The 22,485-nt window shown below is 38.2% G+C and overlaps 1 protein-coding gene across 1 annotated transcript; it reads right to left on the minus strand.

Moving 5' to 3' along the window:
- Positions 1-2,919: 2,919 nt before the first annotated feature.
- NDC80 (NDC80 kinetochore complex component) lies at positions 2,920-22,481 on the minus strand. Its single transcript, XM_075084775.1, has 17 exons — positions 22,375-22,481; positions 20,894-21,004; positions 20,347-20,433; positions 19,465-19,588; positions 19,165-19,337; positions 16,874-16,976; positions 15,956-16,045; positions 13,916-14,009; positions 12,666-12,772; positions 11,664-11,808; positions 11,179-11,384; positions 9,807-9,959; positions 9,438-9,527; positions 8,521-8,613; positions 6,882-7,012; positions 6,238-6,340; positions 2,920-5,872 (listed from the first exon to the last, which is right to left on the minus strand). Exons 2-17 carry the CDS (start codon positions 20,992-20,994, stop codon positions 5,750-5,752), a joined length of 1,923 nt encoding a protein of 640 aa, XP_074940876.1. The 5' UTR covers positions 20,995-21,004; positions 22,375-22,481; the 3' UTR covers positions 2,920-5,749.
- Between the last annotated feature and the right edge of the window lie 4 nt (positions 22,482-22,485).

Consider the following 22,485-nt stretch of genomic DNA (forward strand, 5'->3'; position numbering starts at 1 on the left):
GAGAAAATAATAATAGTAATGATAATAAAAGAACATACAAAATAAGTGATGCACAATGCAATTGCTTAGCACCTGTCAACCGATGCCCAGCCAGTTCCCAAGCAGTGGTCGCCCCGTCCCTGGCCAACTTGCCCTGGTTTATATACTGAGCATAATGTCATATGGTATGGAACATCCCTTTGGCCAGTTTGGGTCAGCTGTCCTGGCTGTGCCCCCTCCCAGCTTCTTGCTGGCAGGGCATGAGAAGCTGAAAAAGTCCTTGGCTAGTGTAAGCACTGCTTGGCAACAACTATAACATCTGTGTGTTATCAGCATTATTCTCATACTAAATCCAAATCACAGCGCTGTATGAGCTACCAGGAAGAAAATTAACTGTCCCAGCCAATACCAGGATACCTCTCTGCACTTCAAATGTAACAACCCTTGCTGACTAAGATCTGCCAGATAATTAGAACTGGTAACTCCAGATGCTCTTTTCCAGGCAGGCTAGTGAAGGACTGTCCTTTTGGCTGGGTTCGTCAGTAGTCACGCATGACTGTGCTACTGTTCAGTGTTCTCAGAAAGGCCAAGTGATTTCTACTGATACAAAGGCATTCACTATTCTGAATCCTGGTATGAAAAGTGAAACAAAATTCCATACACCTTGCTTGGTTCAAAATATTTATACACATTCCATCACCACCTGTCTTTCCTTCTGCTCTGGAGTCTTACCAAACTGGTAAATATTTCAGTGGAGGTGAAATTGGAGTAACAGACAATTTCATGTGCCTTTTAAATATTAGCTCTGTGCAAAGGGTTCTTAAGATTAAAATGCTAATCAGATAAGATAATGCCAATTAAAATTGTGATCGCACGCATGAGGTGCTAGGGAAAACACCATACAGACCACACATTACAAAGACTCCTTGTTTACACGAAGCTGTTGATAAGGGCTTCTGGAATGGAGGGACAAGAGAGTCAATCATCCTCTAGAAGATATGATCATATCTACTTTGGACAAATACTGGGACTGGTAGACCCTTATGAACTAGGGTTCACAAAAGGTCCACTCTCCAGAGGGGAGTTGACCACAGCAGAGCTGGTATCTGTAATGTTTTATAAAGTACTCTAAGGTCAGACTGATACGACAGCCTCAAGTGTGAGCTATAATCTAGAGCATTTTCTCTGCTTGGCAATCGTTACTGTTGCCTGACCTGTGATAAGTATCAATTGCCTTTTATTCTTCTCGTAAATTTTTAATCTCCAAATCTGAAAAATGGACATCAAAACTGCATGCAGATACTCTTCTACGAGATCTTGCTGTTGTACTGATGCAAACTGACATCTGTTTGAAAAATCCTGTAAACAAATCAAGTTCTACAGGAAAAGCCTGCAAAACTAAGGGTTTTCTCAGGCTGACTGAGAAGTCTCTGCCAGTCTCCTTATACAGGATTGAAGATGCCAGTGCACTTCCGAGGTATGACATTGGCTGAGGCATCAATAGTCCCTCATCCAGTGAGGACACTGAGGGCTGTGTGTCTTCTGTGCTTCTTCCATTCCGTAAAATGGAGTGAATACCATCGAAAACTTTCAACAAGTGCCTAAAACATAAAACTCCAATAGTCTTGTATAGTAGAGATCTTTGCAAGGAGAGAGACCTCAACAATACATGATCGCATCATGCCAGAACCCTTTCACAGCCAAAAATCTGGAGAGCAGGTGTTGTAAAATCAGGTCAATTCCTTGTTCTATAGTACTGCCGAAAGAGGAAGGTTAACTGACTTGAAAGGAGACATTAAGGTTTCCAGTATTAAAAAAACAACAGTGCTCCTCAGAGAAGAGTGGAAAGATAATATTTTTAGTCTCTTCAGATTCTTTGCAGTGCTCAGAATACTTACCAAATAATCTCTAGAGTAGACATAGGCAAGTAGCAATCATTACTCTCATCCACAAAATCTCTATTGCTTTGCAGAGTCACTTGGCATGAAAGGCCATGGACTTCCTTTTTACCACAGAGCTTTGCTGAAGGGAGTTTCCCCACTTCTAACTGAAAAGGGAATGTATTCAGCTGTCGGCCTTTTCTTCTTTCGTACTCTTTCCAGAAATGAAAATATAAAAGTATATGTATGGTTTTCAATTCTACCACAAAAGGTAGAGCAGGGATGAGAACTCCCATGAAATGCCAAAGCACACAAAATATTAGAAGTATTACAGAACCAACAGAGGACAACATATTGTTATCCAGCTTAGAACTAAAGACTTGCATAGGCAAGCAGTACTGTACATTGGCAAAACCAATGAGAAGGATCTGAGTAAGCTGAATGGACACGTGAACTGAATAGACACTACAAAGTTAAAAAAGCCTTATCAGGCTCATAAGATGCACTCAAGAAGTACTCCAAAAAGAACTGCCCAGTTCTTGACAGCGATACAAATTTCTGACAACAAAATTTGAAAAATTACATACTCCAGGGAAGAGAACAAAGCTATACACAGAGTTCTACCATGCTTCTACAGCATCAAGTGTTATTTTTTTCATAACTAGGTCAAAAATATAATCAGATGGAAGAGTGGTCATGTAAAGGAAATAATTCTTTAATGCTGAAGATAGCAAAAAGTTGGTCAGGGAGATTAATGCTGAAGGGGTACTTATGCACATAAATCAGTTGTAAAAGTAGCTTGGACCTCTGTTCCTTAGAGTTTTTAAAAAGCCATCTATTTTTTAAAAAGGTTAAGACAATTTTTATTCCCTTGCAATTTATAGGAAGCACATGCTTCTATATTTATTTTTCCTCTGCATAATGCATGTTTAACAGCAAGAATAGTCAGGGAATTAGTATCAGCTGCTAAGATAATTACCTAACTCCAGGAAAATCAAATTAATTGTGCTTTTTATGTCATGTTTCTATACTTGCAGTAGGAGTCTATCCTTCAGAGAAACAGGTTTAAGAAATTTTATTAATAGTAAATATACATAAACTTAAGGCATATTAACTGTACAAAAGATACACTAGCAATAAATGAGGCAACTGTATCCATACAAAAGCCAAAAATTTAGTTCAGCCCAGTAACAAAAACATGTTGCCAGCATTACAAATGTGGACTTTTTATTACTCAGACTACTTTAATTTCAAAATATTACATTTGCCAGTACATGAAGGAAGGTCGTTGTGACCTTGATTTTTTAACCCATTACCATTGGGTTAGTATTAGTCCTTGGAAATGACATTTATTTTGCTTTCATTTACTCAGTTAACTGACTACTCCACAAAGCAAAGAAGCTGCAGATGCTCACACACAAGAACAGCTATAGAAGCAGAGACAAACAGGTGTCAGGCAGCCAAGAGAGAGCATAACCCCTAAATAAGCACATATTTTAAAGGAACATGATTATTCTGTATAGTTCGCAGTTTTGCTTAACTAGAAGAATATTGCTTTAGATAACAAAAATATCAGAAAGATCACAAAAGAAAAAAGCTTCTAAGAACAAGGAACTGAGATTTGGTAAGGATTAGGCTGTTACAGAAAAAAAGTAGTAAGAGTTTGTAAAGGTAAAATGAAAAAGGACAAGCAGAACTACTACCCACCTGTCAGAAAACTAACAGCTGTCAAAATAAACTTCTGAAGTACAACAAAAGAACAGAAAGTTAGAAGCTTAAAAAAATGCCATCATTATCAAAATATCTGAAACAAAATACTCATACCTGAGCCAGAGGAGTCACACACTGTGTTGGCTGGGATAGAATTAATTTTCTTCCTAGTAGCTAGTATGGAGCTGTGTTTTGGATTTATGCTGGAAGCAGTGTTGATAACACAGGGATGTTTTAGTTACTGCTAAACAGGGCTTACACACTCACTTAAAAGAGTCAGGGCCTTTTCTGCCTCTCATACCACCCCACCAGTGAGAGGGCTGGGGTTGCACAAGAAGCTGGGAGAGGGCACAGCTGGGACAGCTGACTCCAACTGACCAAAGGGGTATTCCATAGCATATGATGTCATGCTCAGCACATAAAGCTGAGGGAAGAAGGCAGGACAGAGTGACAGCGTTTGTCTTCCCAGGTAACTGTTATGTGTGACGGAGCCCTTCTTTCCTGGAGATGGCTGAACACCTGCCTGCCCATGGGAAGTAGCGAATGAATTCCTTGTTTTGCTTTGCTCACGTGCACAGCTTTTGCTTTACCTATTAAACTGTCTTTATCTCAACCCATGAGTTTTATCACTTTTACTCTTCCAATTCTCTCCCCCAGCCTATCAGCAGGTAGTGAGCGAGTGAGTGGCTGTTGGGTGCTTCGTGGCTGGCTGGGGTTAAACCACGACACTATGTTACAGACAACTGAGTTTTATATATGCTCTGCAAAAATAGTATAGAATTAAAAACAATTCAGTTTTTATTTGCAGTCTGTGTTCAGATGATCCAAGTTAAGTTTTGTTAAGTTATGTATATCCTAGGGACCTGCATTTCATTCAAATATTGTGTCTAATTATAGAATTAAGGAGCAATTTCATTTAGCTATCAGCTGCTAAAAACTTTTGAACAGACTGCAAAGTTTTTATCATTGTATATTTGAATCAGTGATATTTATTACTGAACTCTTGAAAACACTCAAATACTCCAATACTTTTATTAGGAAATACCACCATAAACTGAATTATTCAAGACAAATGCTGATTTTTTTTTTAAACACAAAGGTATATACAAAGTAGATAAGATGCTACTTCCATAACACTGAACAAAAGTACATGTTCAAAAGATGGTGTTACTTTTTCTTCAGTGTATTTGAACTGGAGCTCTCCATATGCTAATTTTACTGCTACTTTCCTGAGGAAGAAAAATCAAATAAAGTCTGTCCTACTGGTCTAACAGAAGAATGCAGACTCATTTTAGACCATTTTGATGTATCCAACATTAGCCAAATCTAAAACTGATTAGCTGTATTGCTAGAATTTATATGTTGCCCTACTTAGAGCTGCCTCTTGTATACATATTCAAGTAGTACAGTGAGGTTTTGTCTGGGACTATGAGCAGTTAGAACTTTGTTTTCAAACTGACTTTCTTTCTGTAGACTATTTACAACACTACTGTATAACTACTACTGATCTTTTCAAAGAGATTTTTGTAAAAAAAAAAAATCTTACTCATGTAAGAGGGGTCTTCTGGGCAGTTTCACAGAAAAATGAACAAGCAGGAGACTGAAAGACATTTGCATTTGGTCGTGCTACTAAAAGGCTTGGGGAAGGATGTGCACTGTCATGCATGTGCACGAAATACATACATATATTACAAAATGCACAAACTATACTCCAGAAAGGAAAGTGTATCTCTCTCCTCGGTTAGCAATCCCACAAGTTTACAAAAACCACTAGCTACTTTTAAGTGGCAGTATTTCAAGTTGCCAATACCCTCTGCATTTGTGCTGTCGCTTGCAGTTCCATCTTTAAGTCCACTCTGGCTTCTTACGGTAACAGGTTAACTGTACTCTTGTCTTACTAACGTTCCTAGAAGAGCACAGATTTGATGAAAGCATGAAGAACACAAATGATTTGATTATGAAGAAAAAATGAAATTAAGTTCCACAGCTGTCTTGTCAGATGTCTGTAATCATGTATAATATATTGCAAGGAGGAAGTGTAATAAAACACAGGAAGTTCATAAACATTTCCTTACACTTATAACCAGTTTCACTGTAAACACAGGAACTACCCATCCTTTTTGAAGGCACCATACCAGAGCTTTAGAAACACAAAATTTTCATCTTCACCTTTTCGGTAATTACAGACTTTCAGCCTTCTTTTTATAACTGTCTAGAATTCTGGTCAAGAATGATAATAGATCCTCAGACATGAATTCTTCATAGTCTCTGTCAATTTTTGCATTCTGTTCATCAAGATATTTCTAGAAAGAGTCAGAGAAAGTTTATTAGAACTATCATGGTCTCTATTGTACTGGTTCTGCTAAAGCATTTTAAGCAGTCATTGCACAGGTTAAGTGATTTCAGTTAAACACTTCTCTGAAAGACATCTACCAGAAGCAGATTCTACCTGACCAGATGTTACTGCTGAGATTTAATGATAAATTCTGATTACTTATACCAAAGGTTTTGTCAACACGTTTATTATACTAGAATCCACAGACCCAGTGCAGCAGCCCTAAATAACTGACGCTTATTTGGAAAGAGTGAGCAATAATTCCTAGGTGTTTAACTGCAGTTGCAAATGTCTCTAGAAAGATTTAATTCTGAATATCAAGTTTTAGCTTACCTCTACAGATACTACATGAGTAGCAATCACTTCTAAAAGACGATTCAAGTTATCACCAGCTTTCCTGCTCTCTTCTGTTGTTGTTTGCATTACAACTTGATATCTAAAAAGACACTCAGAGTCACATCTGTAATTATAAAATTCCTGATATCTAAAACAATTACTTCACCAAATCTGATATATATTCATGTTTAGCCATAATTTTATTCAATTAGTGTTAACTTGAACGAAGTTAGATTTGTTATTATTACTCAACTTAGAAGAAAAAGGACTGTATTTTGCTAACGGGTAAGAAACAAAGTACGTTAGAGTCAGAACAGAGTCAGAATAGTCTTTCCAGACTTTAGGCCGTAAAATGTAGTTGTCACATAAGTTTGGAAACAAACTAATTTCCTTACTACAACCATATATATCAAAAAAATTACATGGAAAACCGAAGTTCTGATACAGCAGACAAATGTTCTAACAAATTATTGAGTGTTGAGGAGAAACATCTTTCAACTGTGAACTTGTGAAATTAATATACTAGATGGATACCTGCTCACCAAAGAATTTTATGTTAGGATTCGAGAAAATGCCTTTATCCTTAACACACATAAAACACAAAATAAACCACACAAACTACTTGAAGTTATGGGCCTTACTGTCGCTGAAGGTCATGCAATTCATTTGTGGCTTCACTGAGACCGTCATTGACACCACTCTCAAGTAACTGTTTATGCTTCTCTAACAAATCCAGTTCATTTGCACATTTTTCCTCTTCATTTTCTGCCTCCTGTAAACATAAGGAAAGGGGGGGTGGGGGGGGGGCGGGAAGAAGCATAACTTGGGAATAATTAGGATTTTTTTTCTTTTATATTGCCTGATTACATCCAATACTTGAATTCAGAATTCACACAGATAACTCCAAACTTGCAACTAAAAATAAAAAATGACACCCCCCAAACCTAAGTTTCAAGTATTTTCTGTATTGTCTTCCACCCAAAACCAGCCTAACCTTCCTTAACTTCTCTAATATTTCAAGGTTTGTGTTGCAGCTATTTTCCCTTCAAAGATCATCTCAAAAAGTGTCATTTACATACTTTACAAAGCTTAGAAATGGAACAAAATGAATAACTGTATCTAGGGTAAAAAAATAAAATGACCTTTGGAGTAAGAAAATTGCTTTTTTCTTCTGTGTCTGAAAGATGAATACGAAATATAAGTAATCATCTCTCCAAGGAGAATGACACTGTTGACACTATACTTAGCACAATTAAATGCACAAAACCAAACTAAATTTTGCCATCAAATAAACATGCAATTCTGGTAAATTACTGAAACATCATCCTTCAAAAATAATTTTAATACTGAAGTCTTATGGATAGCATTTTAAAAATTACACAAGGAATTACATGACTATGTCTTATTATAACAATCCAGTTGCAACTGAGTATTTTATGAGCTCATCTTAAAAGAAAAGCATATGCAACAGCACAGATCAAAAGCTAAAATTTCAGGCATTTTTAAAAACAATAAACTAAATGAATTGCCTTCAGCCATCTAAGCAGGTATTAGCCACAAAATAACCCTGTTTTGTGGTTATAGCACAGCAGTGTGGTTTTGAAAGAGCAGATATGTTAAAACACTAGCTTAGTTCAAAAAGCGTTTTTCTCCTGGGCACCACAGCCCCAAAGCCATGCTGTTAGAGAAGTTGGGAGGTACTGAGGCAGCCACTTAGTTGTTAACTGAGGAGGCTCTGTTTTGTTCTTAAACTAGAAGTGAGGAAAAGGATAGGGACTGCTCTCCCACTGGAGAAGAGAAACAAAGAAGCAACAATTTTATAACATTAAAACATTTAATGTGCTCTTAGTCAAATGTTTTCCTTAGTTTTTAATGTGATTAAACATGTTTACTAAAAACGGTAAGTATTTATTACATACAAATTGAATAGACAAAGCAGATTCTGTTGACTCCAAAATCTCCTTCAAGCACATGCTTTGAGACGCCCTGAGGTCAGGAGATGATTGCCACTGCTTTTATTACTGGATGTAGTAGCTTATGATTTACAGGATCTGCCAAAGTATGATGCCAGACTGTCTTACGAGAAAGTGAAAACTGACTCACTTAAGGGAGCACTCAAACATGCCTGAAAAGAATGAGAGAATCCTGCAGGAGGAATGGAAGGAGGGAAGGGCAGAGGTCCAAACAAAAATTCAAACTGAGAACTTATGTATAAATACAACCATTAAGGATAAGGATATCATTAAGGATAAATTGTCATCAACCTAGATGAGGTTCTACCTTAAGCTTCTGATGGTAAAGATCATCCAGCTTTTCAGCTTCTTCTTTCAGCATTTTCACACTGCTTTTCTTGTCTACTACCATTACATTCACCTAGAATGAAAACATGACCAAGAAAATATAATTTAAAAAGATTTCCAACATATAAATCCATGCCATCACAAACAATACACGGTAGCCCAGGAATATTTAAACTGGGCCAGGCTGGGTGGCATTAACTTTCTTCATATCAGCCTGTATCGTGCTTTGTTTTGGATAAGTGGTTAAAACAGCATTGGCAACACACCAATATTTTGGCTACTGCTGAATAGCACTTGCACAGCATCAGGGCTTTATCTCCCTCTCACAGCCCCTCAGTGATTAGGGTAGGGGCAGGCAAGAGGTTGGGAAGGCAGATAGCCAGGACAGCTGACCAAAACTGGGCAAAAGGATATTCCATACTGTATACTGTTGTGCTCAGCAGTAAAAAGTGAGGTAGAGGAAGAATGTGGAAATAAAATTCTCCTTCTTCCAATCCTTCCTGAACCCAATATTGCTATAAATCTTCCTGATGACCAACTTGTCAGTCATGGTAAGCCACACAACAGACTGGAATGGGCAACTTATTAAGAACAAATCTTTCCAATGTTTATGGTCAAATATATAAGCTGCATAATCTTCAATGCAGGGAATACACATTATTTCAACCAACAGAAGAAGACCCTAATTATCACAAAAGCTTTTAGGTTCCATTATAATTAAAGCAACCTTCTCACAGCTTTCCTCCCTACCCCCCCAAAAAAACCCAACCCAAAAAAGCCCCCAACAAAACCAACCTAAACAACCCACCACACCACACTTCAGCCATGCAAAAGGATAAATGAGACCAGCAGATAACATTATGGTATCTTAGTCCTAATCTTCATTAACCAACACACCTGTTCCAAAGTATCTTCCAAAGTCATTTTCCTCTGAGTAGCTTTCCTAATTTCTTCCTCAGTCTGGTTTATGATCTCCATAAGGGGAGCCTGTAATACACATACAAGAAGATCTGGCTAATGCAAATTGTTAGTTTGAACTAAGATATGTCCCAGTATGTCTTTTCCCTCTCCTGTTTTTATTTAGGCTGCTGTACCCTCCAATACCAAATTTCCTCCCTATACTATGATGTAATTATGGTAACGCGTCACACAAGCTTTTCACTGAAGTTTCATGGAGAGGTTAAGAGAGACCTTTCCAACATTTCCAAAGAAGCGCATTTTTTTTCATGAGTGGTAACAGAAACATTCAGTGTTGACTCTGCTTACCTTGATCTGAGTTCTGTATTTGACTAGGCAATTTGGTCCTGCCTCAGGATTAAACTGAATCTCAAAGTCGTGGCCTTTGGAATTCTCAGCACTTACTGGAATTAATTTCAGCTTCCGAGCCAGTTTATGATACTCTGCCAGTTGCATTTCGATCTGTTCAGGGAGAAAAGGGCAAAACTCATAGAAGAAATACAAATGGAAGCTTTGCAAAAAGTATTCATACAGTACTTCAAACAAGTTTCTGAGTTGCTCTGTACAAACATGATTCCCTGTCATGCCGCAGTATGCAAGAGCTGCATGTATTGACAGTCCAGCAGTCTGCACTGTTTGGATTAAGTGCTGTTTTATGATTCTTTGAGGGTTTGCTCTGCAAGGTTTCTCAGTGTGTATGGGTGAGACTGAACGGTTTCACCCGTAGTTTTCCCTACTCATTTGCCATGTTTTTTCCCGCTCCAAATTTTTGAGGATTGGTTGATAGGGAAGGAAAAACATGCTTGGAAATAATACAAATAACTAAAACAATGATCAGTCATTATGTTGATATGCCTTCTCTCATAGGTTTTTACAGGAAATGCCACATAGGCACACATCCTAATAACATACTTTAACTGGAGCATTCCTCCAGTTAAAGCTTATTAAATGCTTTATGTTCTGATTAATGAGTGCCATTTGCATGCAAACACCAAACAACGTAAGTATTTTTTTCCAGTTTTTATATGCTTCATGCTTGCACATTATGGGTAATTTAAGGTAATACCAAGTGCTTGATAAAGCATAACCCTGCCAAATGCAAAACATATTTGAAACTTTTTTTTAGTTCTCCATCTAGCAAAGCAGAAGCTTTTAAGTCCCACCACTTACAGGACCACATCTTTTCCTTCTGTTTGAGGGGACTGAATTTGGCCCTTAAAGCCTATCAGAACTTCCACATAAGGGACCAATCTGGCCCTAAATGCATGCAGATATTGATCCAAAGCACTAGTTTTGCATTACTTCCTTACTATGAAATCTTAACAGTAGCCTGAAGTTGCTTGTGTTATCAAAGCAATTTCAAGCTAACGTTATCAAAGCACTTGAGGCTGTAACAATGAGAGCTGACAGTGGTACATATTTCTAGCTATGTCCCCTATGATATAGAAAAAAAAATATGAGAAGAATATATTTCCATTATGTTCAAAACAGAAAAGGGGAAAAAAGAAGAAACATTTTTCAGAGAGATTATAAACATAAGCTGTTCTTGTCACTTTAGCCTGTTAAGTCATATCTATGCTGTTAGATTATTTATGAAAGAAGTTAACAATAGTCAATGTCTGAAGTTTAAGCTTGCATGATGAAAACAGTCACCCCTCAGTGTAGTAGGGTTTTCACATACCGCCTCTTTATTCCTAGCATATTTTAGCTCTTCATTCCACAGCTGATGTTCTTCTGCTTCCACTTCCTTAGTCAGCTTGTTAATGGTTTGCTGCAACTCATTTCTCTCATGATTTATTCTCTCAATGTCCGCAACTGAGTACTTTTGGTTATCAAAGATATGCTGGAGCCGGGCATTCTCCTGCTTCATTGCTTCTACTTCCATTTCTAAGTCCACAAAACATTTGTGAAATTGATGTAAAATACCAGCCTATATAGTTAAGCCTAATATCTCTGTGTTTTTTTGAGTAAATAATGTCTGTATTTCATTACTTTACTGTACAAGCAGCTATGAGCCAAAAAATCTCTATTAGCAATCCATTTTGGAAAATTATTTACAGCATCATCATATATTAAGTGTCTGTCTCTATCCCGAATCTGAGAACTACAATTATTTTAAGCCTACTTTTAGCTTCACTATCCCATTTGTGACCGAGACCTTCTTACCCACTGTCTCAACTTCCTCCTTAACACCTTCCAGTTTTTGATCAAGGATGGCTACATGAGATTCCAGATTAGCCAAATAAGCCTGGTATTTCTGGACATCTGCTTGAAGAGACGATTTCAGGTTTCGAAGTGTTACTCTACGATCCTAGTAAACAGATGGAAAGAACAACTGCTATTATATTAATCTAAAATAACTATCTTACATTCCAGACAAGACAATAGAGTAATTGTTCAACAGTATAAATATAACATTAAAGAACTTCAATAACTTTTTTTATATCTCTGTGGTTCAGCTGAATCAAGTTAAGCATCTTTAAAATAATAAGAAAGACTGAAAAGATGGTTTGTACCTTAATTCTTTCATTTCAGCATTTAGTCTTTGATTTGCATTAGGCATTGCATTAATAAAGTTCTTCCTACAGATAATTCATAACTTAAGTATAATAATACACAAAGGCAGATAAAACTAAGGGCAAGGATAGCAGGTAATAAAAGCAACACATCTTGCACAGTAGGCAGGAGTCTCAATTTGCCAGCTGCACCACCACCAAACCAGTTTTAAACTCATGATGTATTAAAAGCAGAATCCATCTTTTCAAACAAAATATTTTCCCTATAATATATTGTTACCACTGAATCTCATTCTCTCATCCCTTAAAAACTCCTCATAACAAAATTTTTGGAAGAGATAATGTTGAAGTTCAGAAAAAAAAAGTTATTAAAGTATTTTATTATTATTTCAGCAAAGCAAGATCTCATTACCTGAAAATATCAGTACAATATCAAACAAATAGTGACTGAAGACTCCACAGGAAATGCCTTGTACTATAATGGTATAGAGTCTGTAATAACCTGGCCTAATTAAAATCCTGCAGAGTACCGAAAATGATTTTCCATTCGTTGTAATGTATAATCAGCATCTTTGTTTAATAATGACAATAATGGTCAATAACATAAAATTCAATTCCACTGTATAAAGAAGCATAGACACAGTTTACTAACCGGTTCGCTTTCCTTTTCTTTTTCTAGTCTCGCAATCTCTTCATTAAGTCTTTTGTTGTCAGCTACTAAACCTTCTATCTGGAATTCATCTATATTAAATAAATCCTCTGAGGGAAAAAGAAAGGAGCAGGGGTGGTTACAAATTAACCTCACTGAATAGCATCACCTAATCTGAATATCTGTGCTTTACCTTCAGCACAGTAAATACCCATTATCTGGACAATTAATTTAAATAAAAAACAAAACAAAAAAACCCACAAAACAACCAACAAACAATCAAGAAAACCTTTCATTACAAAGCAAATAGGCAAAACCCAAAACAAACAGGAAAAGAAAATAGTTTTTCAGTCCCCATGTCATAAGCGAGCTCAAAAATCACTCCTGTGAGGTCAGTTTCCAAACTCTCATACAGCCCACATTACAGGATAGCGGTTGTTAGATAACTTTCATCTGTTCCAGCTTCACAAGGTAGTCTGGTCTGTAAACTCCTCCTTCCTCATGCACATACTTCCTTGCCTCTTGAGACATCTTTTCCCCTACTTCCCTCAGCCTTTGCCAAACATCAACATGACTACTTTTTCCTACTAACATCTAGTAAGTCTGGTAGGTTATGTTTCCTCTCCAACTGACGGCTCCAGCCTGCAACAGAAGTATCCTTAATCTGGCTTTTCATAGGAGGACATAGAAAGCAAGAACTATTTTTCCTCCTTGTTCTCATATTCTGTTTGTATTTCTGTAGGTGATGAATTGAATGAGTCAAAAAAATTAATGATTTTCCATGTCCCCAAACACAAACACAGGTTCATGCATATATGGGAACCTTCACAACAGAGTTTGGAACTCTTGCAGACTGTTTTCAGAGCTTTTAGAAGCTGAACTTCATTACTTGCCAGATGTGCATTCTCTGGTAATATTTTTTTTTTTTAATTGTTAACTCTGTCAAACAGAAAAAGAGTCATCTACATAGATGGAATTTGCATCTGAAAAACAGTATACTGCTTTTTCTGTCACAAAGCCATTGAAAACAATAGGGTTACACAGGTAAGCTGGCAGCAGAGCATGACCCATCTGTCTGTACTAGTAACAATGCATAAAGAGAAGAGAATTAAGTCAAAGTAATTGCGAGGTACTTGGGAATTTCAGGTTCCCCTACCTCAGATCACTTTTAATTGTAAGCTGAGCAAAACCAATGCTAGGAGGAAAGAAACCAGTAACACAATTAAATACTCGATTAAAACATGAAAACTTACTTAATTTTGACTGCACTTCTGCATCCAATTCTTCAAAAGTATCTCTCCCTTTCATGAATTGCTCATAGCACTTCACAGAGTAGTCGAGGAAAAGCTGAAAAAAATTTAAGTTTTCATTTCAATGATTCAAAGGGCTGTAAAATATCTAGATAGTCTAAATCTACTCAAACAATGGAATTAGACACCAAAAATGTCTTTCATTGGTTTGGCTGCACTTCTGTAAAAATCAACTTTTTTTGCTCCTTTTAAACACAGAATGTCAACAGATTATATCCAGGCAGAAGGAGACATCTAGAATTCACATTAAGAAAGGACTGGAAATACTTGACACACCCTTCCAGCATACCTAACAAGAATAGTAGATATAACATTTAAGAAGTTATCTTGAAATGTATGGAATCATCTAGTTTGGAAAAGACCTTTATGACCATCAAGTCCGACTACAAACCTAACACTGCCAAGTCCACCATTAGACCATGTGTCTAAGAACAACATGTCTTTTAAATACCTCCAGGGATAGTGACTCTACTACCTCTCTGGGCAGCCTGTTCCAATGCTTGACAACCCCTCCAGAGAAAAGCTTTTTCCTGTTATCCAATCTAAACCTCCCCTGGCACAACTTGAGGCCATTTCCTCTCATCCTATCGCTTGTTACTTGGGAGAAGAGTCTGACCCCCGCCTCACTACAACCACCTTTCAGGTAGTTGTAGAGAGCAAGAAGGTCTCCTGTCAGGCTCCTCTTCTCCAGGCTAAACAATCCCAGTTCCCTCAGCCACTCCTCATATAAGACTTGCGCTCTAGACCCTTCATCAGCCTTGTTGCCCTTCTCTGGACACGCTCCAGCACCTGGATGTCCTTCTTGTAGTGAGGGGCCCCAAACTGAACACAGTATTCGAGGTACGGCCTCACCAGTGCCGAGTACAGGGGCACGATCAATTCTCTACTCCTGCTGGCCACACTGTTCCTGATACAAGCCAGGATGCTGTTGGCCTTCTTGGCCACCTAGGCACACTGCTGGCTCATGTTCAGGCGACTGTCAACCAGCACCCCCAGGTCCTTCTCTGCTGGGCAGCTCTCCAGCCACTCTTCCCCAGCCCTGTAGCATATGGTCCTCTCAGGCTAGTTTATGGAAACTGTAGGTCTGTTTAACAGACCTCTTCAGTAAACGTGACCACTATAGTTCAGCTATGCAGATGTCAGAAAAGGGATCTAGAATTAAAGAGAGGGTACCCAGAAAGAATTTACTGGAAACTTTAAATTACAGATCTTTCAGAAGCAATTATGCCCGTACTGCAAATTTTGTTTCAACATATATGCGTATGTATTAATGTATAAGCACACATTTAGCTTAAACCATTTTTACTTGTCAACTGTCAGTTTTGTAACTGTAGTTCAAAATACTGATTTGATATTTGCAATTTTTAAATTAAATGTTCTGGCACATCATACAACCCCTTCCAAACATCTGCTGTGTGTTAACACTGAGTTAAGTCTGAATAGTACTACTAATTTATGATAAATTAGAAAGAAAGCAAGCTGCTGGATTTTTAAGTGCCTTAATTACATTGCCACCCTAGTTTGTGGCTTGGAAATTAAACAGAACAACCAACTTTTAAATGGTAAACTGAGTAAATATTGGCAGGAGCCACTACATATATAATTAAGTCACTGTCTTTACACTGTACTGCTGTTAACCTTAGAAGACTCAAGTGCAAAAGAGAAATATATCTGAGACCCCACTAAGGCAATAAACAAACAGAATAATGATTCCCTTTCTCCACAAAGAGAACAGAAACAGTAGCAACTCAGAGAATAAGGTATTTTAATTTAATACCCAGTCTTCACCAACAGACTGGCCGTGATGCCTGCTCAGGAAACTAGTTGATCAGGCTTTTTGTATAATGCTACTATACTTCCTAGAGAACTCTGTGAATGTAAAACTGAACAGAATGTATAAATAAAGTTAAAATGGCTGTGTCGTATTTAAATTGTGTTGTTACAGCATATACAATTCTAATAATCCTTTACTTTTTATGGTACCTTATTATGTACAATCCCATCATCTGTCTCTCCTCCCCAGCTCTGTCCATCGTCAAATAATGGTGCATTTTCCCTCATGGCAGCATACAACTGAAAGGCACAGGTGTACATACAAAGAGCAAGTGTGAAAATCCCCATTAGTTTTCATATTAGTTGGAAGTTCATAAGAAGCAGAGTAACACTGGATTAGGATTTCAGCAAGCAGCGTGTAATGGTGATTGGTCACATTCTGAAGCAGCACATCAGGGTAATGAGCCTGTGGTTTAGTTAACTAAAAGCACATGAAGAGGAATGCCTTCATTCACCACTGCCAAATTGCCTTGCTAAAGCAAATGTGTCTTTTCAGCATAAAGGTTGGGATTTTCATGTGTGTCCAATTCATCAGTGGTGAACTTCTGTCACAGATTCCAAATTTTGCTCAGACCTGAGCTGGCTGCAACAGAGAGTTGCCACTACTTAAAAAAAATAAAACAACAAAACAAAAACCTCCCACCCTATACATCAATGACAGGACACTTGAATAATTGCTACTGAAAATTCCATCCTTAGACTTCAGATTTAGGACAAGATGGCAGATGTCACAAGATCTGCACTGGAGATACACGATTATAACCATTAACTTTTCACATTTTTATGTATAAGTAATTTTCCCCCCTTCTCACGCACAAATTTATCCAGTGCACACAGTAAAAAAAAAAAAAGCACAAACCATTAAAAACTCAGTTTAAAAGTTACTGAAGGTAAGGCTAACGGCTAGCCTTAGCTAGGTAGCCTTAGCCTAGGTAGGTGAGAACACCTACCTTTTTCTTTACATAAATGCTAAACAGAGATTTTTAGAAAGCATTTAGGAGGTCTGTATTGAAACTAACATTCCGGTCTGAAAGTGGAAATATTTGGCTTAAAGAAGACAAATGCTACCTTGACGCAATCAATTAACCAAACCAAAGCTGTCACGATCTGAGGCCAGGTGTGTGGTGCTCCCACTGTGTACATGGAGCTTTTTGACAAAGGAAAGGGGTACCTACAAGGCAAAAGAAAATACATTTTTCATAGTTGTGGCAAACAGTGATGAAAATGGAACAGCATGCTTTTACATGCATATCAAGGCACAGAAGGAAGAATAAACTCAATTGTACTTTATACTGTACATTGAAGGAAGATAATTGCATAAAATAGTGCTGTAAGAACTCAGTTTATCATGGGTTTCTCATTTTGTGATTCATAGAATCACAGAATATCTCGATTTGGAAGGGACCCATAAGGATCATGAGGTCCAGCTCCCTGATCCTCACAGGACTACCTAAAACTAAACCATATGACTAAGAGCATCATCCAGACACTCCTTGAACTCTGACAGGCTTGATGCTGTGACCGCTTCCCTGGGGAGCCTATTATCCAGTGCCGGACCACCCTCTCAGTGAAGAACCTTTTTCTACTGCCCAGTATGATCTTCCACTGATGCAGTTTCATTCCATTTCCCTGTGCCCTATCGCTGGTCACCAGAGAGCCTATTTCAGCACCTCCCTTCTCCTATGCCTTCCTCAAGGGCGGCAGCAACTACAATGAGGGCACCCCTCAGCCTTCTCTTCTCCAAGCTGAAGAAACCAAGTTACCTCAGCTGCTCCTCAGAATTCTTGCTCTTGAGACCTTTCACCATCTTGATTGCCCTCCTCTGGACACACTCTAATAGTTTGATGCCCTTCTTATTTTGAGATGCCCAAAACTACACACAATACTTGAGGTGAGGCCGCACCAGTGCAGTGTGAAGTGGGACAGTCACCTCCCTCAACTGGCTAGCTATAGAAGAAGTGATTGAAGAAATTGACTTTTTTTGCATATCCAAAGAGTAGGAACAATTAAGGCCTCATACAAAAAAGTGTAAGCTATTCCTTCATACAATCCTTAGCCCCTTCCTATTCAGCTTAGTATGTTGTCTTGGTAGAAGCCAGATTTGTCTTTCTCCTGAAACTGCTATGGGAGGAGAGATGGGCACTGCAGTTCTAAGGAAAAAGGAGTGGGTGCCCTACAGGCATGAGTAATGTTTGATCACAGAACAGATTTTAGGAACAGCTGCATATCAAAATATTAATATTACCTATAAATATGGAGCACACAAAAGCCACGCTGCTGATTACAGACACCCTCTCAAAGTCTTCTACAAGTCAAGGAACACTGAAGTGCAGATTTTATTCTATCTTTAGACTTTCAGCTGCTCAAAGTGATTTTAAGAACATAGGACAAGAAGCTATGATGGTTCTAAATAAGTGCTCATGAGCCATTCAGCCTAAGAATTTTTAAAAAATTAATTATTTAGGTCCATTTCATAACTCTCAAATGACAACTTAAAGTGAGTTCTCAAAATAAGTCTTTTTATCCAGGATTACACTCTTGGTGCAGCAGAATAAAGCCTCTTGAGAGCAACTGCCTTTTCAACATTTCAGGTAGGACACCAGTTTCAAATGTTATAGATTAAAACAAAATTTCATTAAAATACTGAGAAGTGAACAGAACAAACTTGTACCTAACACCTAAGGAGCCCTGGTGCTTTGACACAATCGTGGCCTCAAATCTACAGAAGTAAAATACACTTCACTTTTTTTTTTTTTAATGAGACTGAAAATTCACATTCATCAACAGGCAGAGGATTTTCTTTCTTGGAAAGTGTTGGCACATTCATGATTTCAAACACTTACTGAACAAGATTAGAAATAAAATACTGAGCTACTTAGTGTTTTTTTTTTTTTTCACCTCAGCAGTCGTTTTTGTTATTTCCACCCCCTGCTTTGAAAGCAGGGTGGGAGAAACTGCAGCTAAAATTATTTTTGACTAAATTAACTGGATCCAACATTCTGAAATTGTTTTTTAGTTCTTGGATTTTAACAGAATGAACCAGAAAAGTCTGTCAAAAACCAATGTGTCTGTCTTTCAAAGTTTAATACAAAAAGATGATTAATTAGATTTTACATTACAAAGTAAGCTTCCAAGAGCCTATAGCTCTCAAGTTCAAATATAAAATGTATAGTAGAGTCTGAGGATCAGAGTAAACTTAAACAGAAGTGAAACAAAGTAATCACAACATTGTAGTTTGAGTCTTACCTGAATAAAGAAGCCTATCTGTTCTCCCCAGCTATCATGCAGCGTTCTTAGCTTTTAAATTTCTAGCTGTATCGTATCTATTTAGCACAACAGACTAACAATAATGATCTTACCCAAGCTCTTTAAAAACTCTGGGAATTTCCTCTTCAAATTTTGAGTCAGGCAGTTCGTATGAAGGGCAGAGAAATCCATAGATAAAAGTGAAGATTTTTAAGAAGTCCTTAACTGATGGAGACTGTAGTGATTTCATGGAAACGTTATGGGCGTAACCATTCTCAACAAGAAACTGAGAAAAAGAAGCATGGCATATTAGTCACTAAATAAGATCTAAAGTTGAAACTGTGAAAAATAAATATTTTTATTAGTATCTTTTATGCCTAATAACGCACATTTAGAAAAAGTTAATAAGTTACCTCACAAAGCTGCTTGATACATTGTTGGATGAATGCCTTGTCATGAAGCGGCCTGGGATCCTTGATCTTTTCTGTACCAAACACACCATACTGACTGTTACGTGAACCTCCAGCCCCACTAGTTCTGAGAACAAAAAAGAAATACAGTTCTTGTCACAATACAGATAAAGAAGAACTCTTTTAATGTTTAAATCAGTACAATTGCTATTTTCATGTTTCTTGTGCATTTGTTATGCCAAGGGATACCTCAAGGTTTCTCTTTATCTAGGATGATTGGAAAAATAACACCAGCCTGGAAGCCATGATGCACGCATACAACAGATGCATCCTAGATGCATATTTCCTTCAGTTTATTGAAAGAAATGAAGTTTTATAGAGCAGAAAAACACCCCAAGGATGAAGAAACAAAATTATGTAGGTGATTGAGAATAAAGACTAAATACTTAAGGAATATTTAAAAGGCATAGATCCCTGCAACAGTGGGGTCCTATGAAAGATGATATCTGCAAGCCATCAGAACACAAAAAGCCCTGAACTAAGCTTAAAAATAATAAAATTTTGGAAGGTTTGCATTTTAGAAGACAAAACTAAGGCAGAGTGTACTGGAGATATTGTTCTTCCTTACACAGGCAAACATATGAGAAGCTCTTAAGGTCTGCAGTACATATCATTCCCAAGAGACAGAACAGCTCTCAAAGCAATTCCTACTCCACAGCATTAATGTTCAGTGATCAAAGAGTGGAGGAAGGGAGACCTGAAGGTCTGCTGGGCTTAGATCTGTTATTTCCTATAATGAAAATCTGTCCAGAGAGAAAAATGACAAAACAATGTGGGACTGTTATTGTTTTAATTTACAGTACAGAGATCTGAAGCTATCAATACCTCTTCCCAAAAAAGCTGACTTTTCTTTCTGAAGTTCCAGGTGTAGGTTTGCTCATGCTCAGCTTCCCAAACGTACCTCTGTCTTTCCTAAAGGATAGGGACAAGCATTTAAATGATGTATTTCTACCATTTCATCTTTTGTTCATGTAAGAAAACTGTAACACATGTATATAAGCTTACGCATCTTCAGCATAGCACCATCTTAGAAAAGTCAATGTTTTTAATGCATTATTTGTCCATTATCAAAACTACTCCTGCAAGATTTATAAGTATACATTTTATACATACATGCATTCAGCCACCTCCTAAGAAACATGTGAGAAGTGTTACAATTTGAAACGTGTCACGAGTAAACAAATAGTTTAAAGAAAGTTTTTTTCAGAACTGATGCACTTCTGCAAATATCCTTGGCTGCAGCAAGTTTTCTTCTTGCTGCTTCCAATTTTGTTTTTCAGTTGCTACTCACACACTCAAACACACTACAGTAAATCTCTTCTGAGTTAGTTTTTTATACACCTATTCTTAGCAGATGATCAGCAACACTTACATCTGAGGTGTTTGAAGACCCATTTTGTTGTTGTCCTGCACTCTCAGTGCCATCATAGATTGCCGTCCGCTGCTTCCAGCAATACTCGAGCTTCGCCTCATTGTGACTATACTGTAAATCACAATCTGTCAGTATTGGAAAATCAAAGACTTAAGAGTATTTGCTTTTTTTAAACACCACAACGACTTTTCTGAGGGGTCAGAATAAGCAAGTAGAACTGCCCCTTGGACCAACCAGTGTGACAGACAGTTTACAGAAATATTGGGTTATCTTAAACCCCCAAAATTAATAGAAAATGGTGTATGTCAGACTCCAGAACTATATAGCAGTAGCCACAGACTTTCAAATTAACTATCTTATTGATGAAAGTACCAGTGCTTGTTCCAAACCTATTATTTATGCCTGGTCATTTCTATCCTACAGGTTCCAAATGCAAAACAGCTTAAGAAGTCTTTCAGTCCAATCAGCTGGGAGGAAGGCCACACTAACATGATTACTGTTTCTAGCACTTCAATCATCCCTCTGTTCCTTAGCTGCTAATTCTGAGCCTGGTTATTGATTTTGCAAATGACCTCACAGAACCATAGAAGAATAACTGGAAAGACTATTCTGAAGTAATATTATGGCTATGTTCAGACTACACATACAAAATATAAACCCAACTGAAAATATTGAATATTCCCCACAGTGGTATTAAGTGGGATTTTGAGTTAAATGGCATTAACTCTGCAAAAAATGCCAACTTTTACCCTCTACAGATAATCTGTTTTATTTTTGGGATGTGCCCAAATGACTGGACTATAACTCATCAAAAACATTATTGTTTTGTATCGTTTGAATCCTTTGTTACAAGCATCACCAAAACACATTATCGATATAAATTGTGTTTCACGATTACACTTCTAGCTGCACTTCTCCCAAACCGTTGCAGAAGTTTAGCTTCCGCCCACTTCATAGGGCAGACTATCCACGACCTCATTTTCCCTCTGGAAGAAGCTGCATTCTCCCATTACTATTCCAGAGATCCACGGTAAACAGAAGAAAATTTTTCGCAAACATACCAAGTGACTAGTTTAAGAGCAGAGTTTACTAGAGACAACATGCTAGCAGGAAAAAAAAAAAGGCAGGGGCGCGGCAGAACCGGCCACAGCTACACCCACTTGAATTAACAACGCGTTTACACCGTGCCAAAGGCAAACAGGGAAGCCAGCGGCGTTTACACGCCAGCACCAACAGCCCGACGCTCCCCACCGCCGCCGGGCCCGGCCCCCTTGCAGCACCGGCTTTCCCCCAGTGGGAGGCCCAGGGTTCCCCGGGGCCGGCCGGCCGGTGCTCGCCGCCCGCCTCGCAGGCGCCAGCCCCGGACCGGGGGGAATGGCGGGGGGTGGGTGTGTGTGTGTCGGGGAATGGCTGCCACTCGCCCCGCTCGGCAGGGAAGTCCCGCGCCACGAAGAGACCCGTCCCAACAGCCCAGCCGTTACCGTTAACAGCGCCGACTCCTTCCTCTCAATTTCAAATCGGCCCGCCGACTACGTCACTCTGCGCGCCGCAGTACGTCACAGCAGAGCGGCGAAGCATCAGGATGAGGGTTG

This window comes from Phalacrocorax aristotelis, chromosome 2, assembly GCF_949628215.1.
Source record: "Phalacrocorax aristotelis chromosome 2, bGulAri2.1, whole genome shotgun sequence".
Lineage (NCBI taxonomy): Eukaryota > Metazoa > Chordata > Aves > Suliformes > Phalacrocoracidae > Phalacrocorax > Phalacrocorax aristotelis.

Coding starts and splice junctions, on each gene's coding strand:
- NDC80 (XM_075084775.1), bottom strand. CDS start 20,994: ATGAGGCGAAGCTCGAGTATTGCTGGAAGCAGCGGACGGCAATCTATG. Junction 11,809..12,665: donor AAGAAAAGGAAAGCGAACCG/GTTAGTAAACTG, acceptor TCTGTTTACTAG/GATCGTAGAGTAACACTTCG. Junction 9,528..9,806: donor AATACAGAACTCAGATCAAG/GTAAGCAGAGTC, acceptor TGTGTATTACAG/GCTCCCCTTATGGAGATCAT.